General features: G+C 36.1%; 1 protein-coding gene across 2 annotated transcripts; it reads left to right on the top strand.

The window, feature by feature from the left end:
* On the top strand, positions 1-5760 carry ABC4 (UbiA prenyltransferase family protein). 2 transcript variants are annotated; one of them, XM_008239060.2, is made up of 12 exons: positions 1-161; positions 516-608; positions 897-1143; positions 2211-2314; positions 2824-2895; positions 3016-3154; positions 4218-4324; positions 4407-4506; positions 4589-4627; positions 4724-4834; positions 4960-5025; positions 5411-5760. In XM_008239060.2, exons 2-12 carry the CDS (start codon positions 523-525, stop codon positions 5543-5545), a joined length of 1206 nt encoding a protein of 401 aa, XP_008237282.1. In that variant the 5' UTR covers positions 1-161; positions 516-522; the 3' UTR covers positions 5546-5760. The 2 variants fall into 2 exon arrangements, with proteins under 2 accessions (XP_008237282.1, XP_088910884.1); XM_089054758.1 differs by having other exon boundaries at positions 2-161; positions 523-608.
* The last annotated feature ends 3293 nt before the right edge of the window (positions 5761-9053 follow it).

Raw genomic sequence — 9053 nt, 5'->3', positions numbered from 1 at the left:
TCCATGCTAAGATTTTGTTGGTGACTCAGCGATGGTGAGTCTAAGAGACTCTGAAGTGAACTCTCAGGTAAATGAAGGAAGCTACTGAATCAAAAATAAGAACCCAAATATGATGCTGCAGTTGCTGCTTCTACAGCCTTGACCTCCCAGCTACAACCAAGGTCTTCGCTCCTACTTTTTCCTTGTTCTAGCAGAAGAGCTGTCTTCCTTTGTATTTGATCTTTTTTCTTTCTGTTGAGATTTTTCTATGTTTTAAACTATTTTTTAGGAGAACATTTGCCTACATTTTTTAGTGTTCCAGCTCTAATCTATGCTTTTTTAACTAGTTTTAAGTGAAAAGGCTTGATTGGGGTTGTGGGTTGGCTTCAAATTCTCTTCTTGGAATACAGAACACCAAAGTCTGAGCTTGCACTAGTCAGTTTGTTGTATTTGTAGGCTGCTTTGGGTTGTTTTGATGATTTAGTCATATACATATGTTTGTATAAGAATTACAATTATCTTTCCCTTGATTGTAGATAACAGATGGCAACCACATTCTGCAATCTTAACACTGGGTCTGGTCTGACAAAACTAAATGAGTACCACCTGAAGCAGATAGTCTCCAAAAGGCAAGTTCCAATACAATTACTTTTCTGAAATTTGGGTGCTTGGTTTTTGTGATTTCTGAGTCTGGATGAAAAGATAATGAGCTTTTTGTGAATCTGTTTTTCCCTTTTTCTTGCTATGATAGTTAAGATTTTTGTCTTTAAGAAGTTGATATTAGAATTTGCTTATTAGTTTCTTTTGAACCTAACTGAAAATAGCAATTCAGCTTAATTTGGATGTAATGTAATACGAATCACTGATGTGTCTGATGTTATCTCGTTATCCAATTACTGACATTTCTCATATCTCAGGTCTTATGGAGGCTATGGAAGATTGTCCTGTTTCTCCTGTAATGCTCAAAGAGTTTTCCATAGGGTTTGTAGAAAAAAATTAGAGGCCAGACAGTGGCAATATTGTGGACAGGCTTTTGTCAACAATAAGGCGGGCTATTCTAACACTATCCATGAAGAGAATAAAGAAGAGCCTATTTCTAAAGCAACCTTGATATGGAGGGCAGTAAAGTTACCAATATACTCCGTTGCATTGGTTCCTCTCACTGTGAGTCCTTTTAATGCATAAAGCTCTGTTTCTACTAAGATTCATAAAGAGCACGATTGTCAGGTTCATATGATGCATTCTTGATCAAGTGAACCCTTTGTTCTGTATATATAAATATATATGTGTGTGTGTTCGTAGAACCACAACAGTTGAATATCCATCGTTCTTCTCTATATGCACGTGCCATGTTTGATAGTGCAATATTCCAATAATGTGCCTCAAAATATGTGTTTTAGGATACATTGGCTATCATTTCAACTAAGGGCACTACATTGAGATTCTGGCTGCTAAAGGGACAGTATAAAGTTAAAGTGAATAGTTTTCGTAACTGGAAAATGGAACTCTTTCATTGTTTGGTAGTCCAAATTCTGATAAGATAGCCAGTGCTCTTTGTGAAGGATTTCTATGCATATGAAAGAAAAAAGGGTAAATAAATACTGACTTTTTTCTCTTGTTTTATATAGTATTCATCGATATGGTCATACTGTGTTTGCCAAATAGAAGGCCAGTCTAATACTTCTTGCAGATGTTGAGAAACACTACATGAAAATTTAGAAAGTCTATCAATATAGGGAAAATATTGTGACTTAAGAAATCCTATTCAAAGAAGATGAACTCTCGAACATTGGTTTGGGAGTGAATCCAAATTTTCAGTTGTCAGCCGTAGAACTAGCAAAAAAGGAAAACAGATCATTTAAGAATTATCTGGAACGGATGTATATATCATAACTTCTTCTTCTTCTTTTTTACTGTGGCTGAGACATCGAATGAGCATGTACATGTATGATAACAGCACATAAGGGACTAAGTTCCAATAGAATGTTTCATTCTATGGGCATAAATTACAATTTTAACTCAGGTTTAACTCAGGGTGCTTAGTGGCATAGCTCCTTCTCTCTTGAGTCTCTTACAGTCACATATAACCTTTGACTTACAATTTTGTTTCTGTTGCTTTTAATGTAATGCAGTCATTTCTTTTACACTTTTCGCTTTCTTCAATATGCTCTGAATGATATACACTTCCTTGCCTCATGCTGACTATCTTCACTGACTGCTTTCTTAAATAGGTAGGTAGTGCAGCTGCTTATTTACAGACAGGCATGTTTTCAGCTTGGCATTATTCTGTTCTTTTGGTTTCCTCGGTTCTTATCATCACATGGCTCAACCTAAGGTATACATTAGTAAATATTTCCCAGAGAAGTTTGAGTATAACTTGAATCTAAGCAAGCTTGACCATAGATCTGAAATTGACAAATTATATTTCATGAGTTAGTTCTTTTGTGATGGACCAAATTTTCCTACATCAACCACACAAGCATACTATGTTTTGGGGATGCATACTTACATGGCAGGTTGATGTAGTGGAAAGGCCATACAGAGTCCATTTCACAAAACGCATATGTTCATATAAGCTTTCTTGAGACATTGTAGATATCATATCCTTAGCATGATAACTTTCCTCCCTACGGCCTAGATGGGTAGATATCATATCCTTAGCATGAAAAGTGTGTTGGCCTAAAACATGAAGATCACTAACTAGACGCTCAGGTTATGAGTTTCTCCATATGATTTTGTTGCACTCTAAGATGTCCACCATTGGCAGACTGCTCATTATCTTGATATCATAAATGTGTTTACTCCTTTCTTCTGGACTTAATTCTCGTATTTGTCAACTTGCAGCAATGATGTTTACGATTTCGATACAGGAGCTGATAAAGATAAGAAAGAATCAGTTGTAAATCTAGTGGGCAGGTAAATTTTATTTTTCTTCCTTCTATATTAGTGAATTTAGTTTGTCTGTTTTTCCCCCCAATCTTGTGTTGTCATGTCCAATATTAATTGCCTATTTTGTTTGGTAATGTGCTCCGTAAGCCGTACAGGCACTCTTGTTGCTGCCTACTTGTTACTTGCTCTTGGCTTTTTGGGGCTTGCTTGGGTATCTTTTGAGGCAGGAAATATGCGTGCAATATTATTACTCGCTTGTGCAATCATGTGTGGTTATATATATCAGGTATGTAGAATGATGCCTATGAGATGAATTTAATTAATCTGAAAAAGAAAAAAAAATCTGTATCTTTGATGATCTTCTTTAGCAGACAAAATATTCAAGTCAATCTTGGATAGTGATGCAACACTCACAGCAGCATAATACATAGGATTACTCGTTGGCTGTATTTGGAGTCTTACTATTCTTGGTATTTCCCCTATTTTCTGTTGCTTTGTAGTTATTTAAGATCTGGAGTTGTTAGGGTTTGGAGGCAATCTTTTGGAAATTGACAATTTTAAAAGAGAGAGTTCTCTTCTGGCCAAAATATGGCAGAGAGAGTTCTCTTATATTGCTCCTGTAATTTGAGATCCTTATTTTGGTAGCTATGGAAATAACAAAACCTTAGATGATAACAAAAGGATCTGATTAAGGACTGAACACTTTTTACCTTAACCGATCGGGGAGCTGCAACGCTTGAGAATGTGGCTAGAAAAGCACTCTCCTTATAAAACTCATTGGGGGATCATGCGAGCATGCACTCGCGCACGCACATAAGAAAAAGAAGAAGGAAAGGAAAAAGCTCGTCCCCTCAAGTCAGAGTTGAATTAATTGCTGTGTTGATGAGGCTATGCATTGTTTCTGTGTCGAATTAAGCTCTGTGATTAATAGCAACTTAACTGTAGAAGCTAATTTATTTAGTGCATTATTGATAGCGGCTGAATTTTCTGAGCATGTTTGGTAATGTTAAAGAAATGCATGTTATCTTTGTGTGATTAAACACAAAAAATGTAGTCAAAATATAAAGTGATCTACATTTTTTTCTCGTGCTGAATGCTTGTTGAATGTTTATGCAACCAAATGTTGGCAATGTGACCAATTTCAACATTGGTACCAGTACCACTTCCAAGTTATTATCTTATTGATGTCGAATGTTTTCTCTTTTTTTGTTGTCTATATTTTTCTTTTCAATCATTCAATGCAAAATGAATTTGATTGTTCATAATGGCTTGCTTCATGGCCAGTCGTAACTTCTCCCAACTATGCATCGGAAACATCTTTTTACACCTGTTCTAATGCTGAGTTGCAGTGTCCACCATTTCGGTTAAGTTACCAAGGATTAGGAGAGCCGTTGTGCTTTGCTGCATTTGGTCCATTCGCTACTACGGCTTTTTATTTATTGCAGGGAAGCACAAGGTTAAAAAACTTGACCAAATTGCCGCGGTTTTGAATTTAAGTTTTGCGAGTCTTAGATAATTAATATTGGTTGTCTTGGCAGGGAAATGATCCATCTTCCCTTTACTGGTTCAATTCTTTCTGCTTCACTCCTTATTGGCATAACAACAGCCTTAATCCTGTTCTGTAGTCACTTTCATCAGGTAGTTTTCATTTCTCTATTTCGAGAAATCTTGGCTTATTGTATTTCAGATACATAGCTGACATGAATGTCATACCACTCAGATTGAAGGAGACAGGGCTGTAGGAAAAATGTCCCCTCTGGTACATACACTTAACTGAGCCCTGATATGTTTAAACCTTAATGAGATCATGTTCCGTCGGTCTGATTGTTTTATTTGTATTTGCATTGGTATACAGGTTAGGCTTGGCACGAAAAGAGGATTAGTGGTAGTGAAGTTGGCAGTTATAGGACTCTATGTTCTCACTTTCACCTTTGGTCTAAGCAGCGCTCTTCCTTTTACTTGTGTTGTAAGTTATATGTAACTACTAAATTATATGCTTATTGGTGGGGACTGAAATTGAGGTTTCTTACTATCATTTCTGCCTGTTTCTATTCTATATTTCCGTCTGATTTTGAGGATGGCTTCTTTCAGTTTCTATGTGCCCTGACCTTGCCAATTGCAAGACTGGTGGTTGGCTATGTTGAAGAAAACCACAATGTAAGTACTAAACTTGTGTAGAACAATGGCAAAAAGAAAATTTGTCCGACATATGCATAAAATTTAAATTGCTCTTCATTCTGTTCTCACTCGTATATGCTTCCTACTGCATACAAAGGTGCATGAAGATGCAGTTACTGAAAAATAGGGAACAGTGTCATTCGTGTCACTTCACTCTCTCGTCTCTGAAGCAACAGGAATGACACAATATGTTTGTTTTGCACCATGATTAGTTGGAAACTGGACCTGTTTGAACAGTGCACCAACGAGCTTGGGGCTGGCGAAAATATGACCTTAAATCTGAAATTAAAGGAATACATACATCTTACAACTGCCCCTTAAACTGATTTCAGATTTGCTTACATGAATTTCCTTTTTCTTGCAGGACAAACATAAAATATTCATGGCAAAGTATTACTGTGTGAGGTTGCATTCTTTATTTGGAGCTGCATTGGCTGCTGGACTCGTGTTACCGAGAATGGTCCCTAAAATAAACATCGCTAGGTTGGGATTCTCATAGAGAGTTTTTCAATTTCTCAGAATCTGTAGTAGACGTAGGGACGATATGCCTAGTTTTTTTAGCTTCAGAGGCAGAGTTATGGCTCTTGGCAACATGCCTGTGTGCACTTTTTTTATTTTCAAGTTTCCAATGCTATAGAAGAAACTGTGGCACTGGCAGCAGCAAACACTGAAAACACACTGGATAAAATTATGCACCTTGGTTCCATTTTAAAATATTTCCCACCTGAAATGTCAAGTTTAACGCCAAGAAAAATAGCTTTTAAAAGAACACTTTTAAGACGAATGGATTTGGCAAAGAACCTGCTAGTGTAGTGGTTTGAAATAATTGCTCCTCCAAGTAAGGTCCTGGGTTCAAGTTCTAGCATCAGTGTTGTATATATGAGTTTAGTGTATTATCGCCCCTCTCCATAGGAAATGTTCTAAAAAATTGAAGAAAAAAAAAGGTCTAATGGATTTGAAAAGGCAATTGCATGACTAAAGCAAATTTTTTCTTCTTTTCTAGCCACAAATTAAAGCAATTAGCCCTGTGAGATCGAAGTTGACTGAGAGACGTTGTGTCTAAATATTTCTTTCTAAGAGATGTTGTTGTTGTTCCCCTTCTCTCTCTAGGGTCAAATTGCTTGGTGATCAAGTCATGTCTTCACATATATGCCTTTTTGTTTTGTGTGCGTCAATTATTGATATGACATGATCACATCGACTGTCACATCACATGATCAATTTTGTACATACAATTTAAATAAAATTAACATTTATTAAATATCACAGATGGGCTTAACTTATAATTGGCAGCAAATAATATACAAATTAAACCTGTAACACGTGACATGCTAGTTTCCTTTTCCTACAAGGTTTAGGATTAGGGTTATTTCTAGGGAAACTAGGGTTGAGATGCTTTATTTGATAGTTTCCTACGCTGTTTAGGATTGTTGGGGGATTGTATATAAATAAAGTGTCAAAGCCTGCAAATACGTACCAGTACTAATTGTTGGTGTGTTTTGAACAGAGAAGGGAGAAGATTGAGTTTTTGAGTGTGAGGAAATTAACGAGCACTACATATGGCAGAGGCAATATCATCAACCTTAGATTCAGAATGGCCCCCAAGCCACGTTCTACAATTGATACTAGAAAAGTTGACATCAACCTCCGACAATATCCGGTTTGGCACAGTTTGCAAGCATTGGCGATCTGTAGCTTTGGATCAGAAGCCGCGGCCCCTCAAATCATGTCACAAACAGCTTCCTATATATGTTGATTATCACCGACGACCAAGACAACCGCGACGCCACCGACGGAATTAGCAACAAGGCTATTATGGATTGAGGAGTCAAAATTTAGATTCTATTGAAGTTGTTTACTATAAGTTGTTTATTAAATTCCCTGAATTGGAATTGAAACCAATTTTATTATTAAAATTCCCTTGTTCTAGATAAATTATTTTATAGCAAATTTTTGTTGGGTTTTATCGAATGGAAAACTTGAAATTTTAAAAATTGTGTGGGATATACTAGGTAAAAAAGATGAATTCCTAATGGGTTCGTTCTCCAAAATCATAATACCACCTCCCATCCATAGTCTCATTCCTTCAAAATCATGTGTGAGCAAGCTTGTATTTTCATTCCTTCATGTGGAGAAAAACATAGTTGCAACGGGGTCCCCTATTATGTTATCACCAATCAATAATGTTATGCTACGTAGAAGTGTTATCATGAGTGTGTCGCGCTATTGGTCAGTATAGCAAAATAAAATAGTGATATCCTCATTACATAGAAGTCTTTCTCCATGAGAACTAAATACATGACCACTATGAATTAATAAATATGTCATCAATATTAAAATTCGATAAACTTCAAAACAACAAAGCAAAAATTAAACAATACAGTGGTGTTCGAGTAATTTAATGATAATATACAAATAAAAACACTTCACCAATGAGGTGTAAGTAGGATTGGTCAAGACCCTTAATATGCTCCCAAGTGGTCCTAATATGGATGACGTAAATCCCTGTCATGTCGGGTCCCCAACCCTAAGGGGAGAAATTAAAGGGGAAAATCAGGGGTAAGTACGAGGATCCTCAAATTTTAAAAATCCTTGGTAGGGGATGAGATGGGGATGGTATTGTTATCCCCATCTCCATATCCGGCCCGATAAGTAACATTTATTTTTTATTTATATATAAAATAGTCATGTATGGTTGTGATATAATCTAATATTTCTTGCATTTTGTTATATGAATTGAGATTATTTTGAGTTGTTGAATTGAAATTTATAATTTAATTGAATGATAATTTAAGATGAAATTTAAGTGTTATAATATAGGATAAATATTTTTTGAATGAAAAACCTGGCAGCGGGTTTGGGAGGTAGCCCCTTACGGATAGGCCTCATCATTTGGCCCGAGGTTATGGGCCGATGGGGCCCGCCTGCCCATTGAAAAAGCCCGCCCACCCGTTATGGGTTTTAAGATGGCCCGCCCTTGAGCCAGGCTTGGGCTTGAGTGTTTGAAGCCCGGCCCGCCCATAGGCCCGGCCCGATTAAGCCCAAGAAAGCCCAGTCCGGCCCACCCACAAAAGCCCGATCCGTTAGACCCGCATACATATATAATTATGTATAAATAAGAGTTTAGGATTAGGATTAGGATTATATCACTTAAATCACATATATAATTTGTTTCATTTCATTTACTTTTCTTTACTCATTCCTAGTTTATAATTGGATGATTAAGCACATTAATTTGTGTCAATTATTAATACAACAATTATATATATATATATATATATAAATAAGATGAACAATATATCATATCACTAAATATAATCATGTCACGAAACATAATCGTACTACTACCACCAAATATAATCATGTTTTTCTTGAACACATCACCAAACATTTACATATTTATTTATACCATCCTTTAAAAAAAATATCTTTTTGATACTTATTATTTTTTAAAATTATTTCTTAAAACGTATTACGGTCTAATTATGTAATAACCTCAAAAATAATACTTTGTTTTATTATTTTTGTGGAAAATCTTATTAAGTTGTGTGACTTTATTGAGTATTTTATAAATTTGGTTTGATGTGAAAATATTGGAATTAAGTGAGTTTAATCTCAAATTTAGACTAAAATGCCCTTATGATTAAGTTTATGATTTTTCGAATGAAGTAGGCCCGCTCATTAGGCTTAGCCCGGCCCAATGGGCTTGGGCTTTGAATTTTCTAAAAACCCTACTCGATATTTTCTCTCTCTCTTTAAAGTCTGGCCCCTAAACTCGTTAGCCCGCCCATTGACGAGCCCTACTTACGGGGACAAGGCTGGTATTCTCATATCTAACCCCGAATCCGCCCAATTGCCATCCCTGGCCCCAAACCGGCCCAATTGCCATTCCAAAGTTCTGAATTCAATCAAACCTCATGATATCTGTGTCTATCCTTCGTGATTCAAATATAAGTACCTCAAGTTAAAAAAATAATAATAAATAAAAAATAAATAAATATATATAT

The sequence above is a fragment of the Prunus mume genome, linkage group LG6, assembly GCF_029339155.1.
Source record: "Prunus mume cultivar Tortuosa linkage group LG6, ASM2933915v1, whole genome shotgun sequence".
Classification (NCBI taxonomy): Eukaryota; Viridiplantae; Streptophyta; class Magnoliopsida; order Rosales; family Rosaceae; genus Prunus; species Prunus mume.
This window is presented reverse-complemented; position numbering and strand designations above follow the sequence as displayed.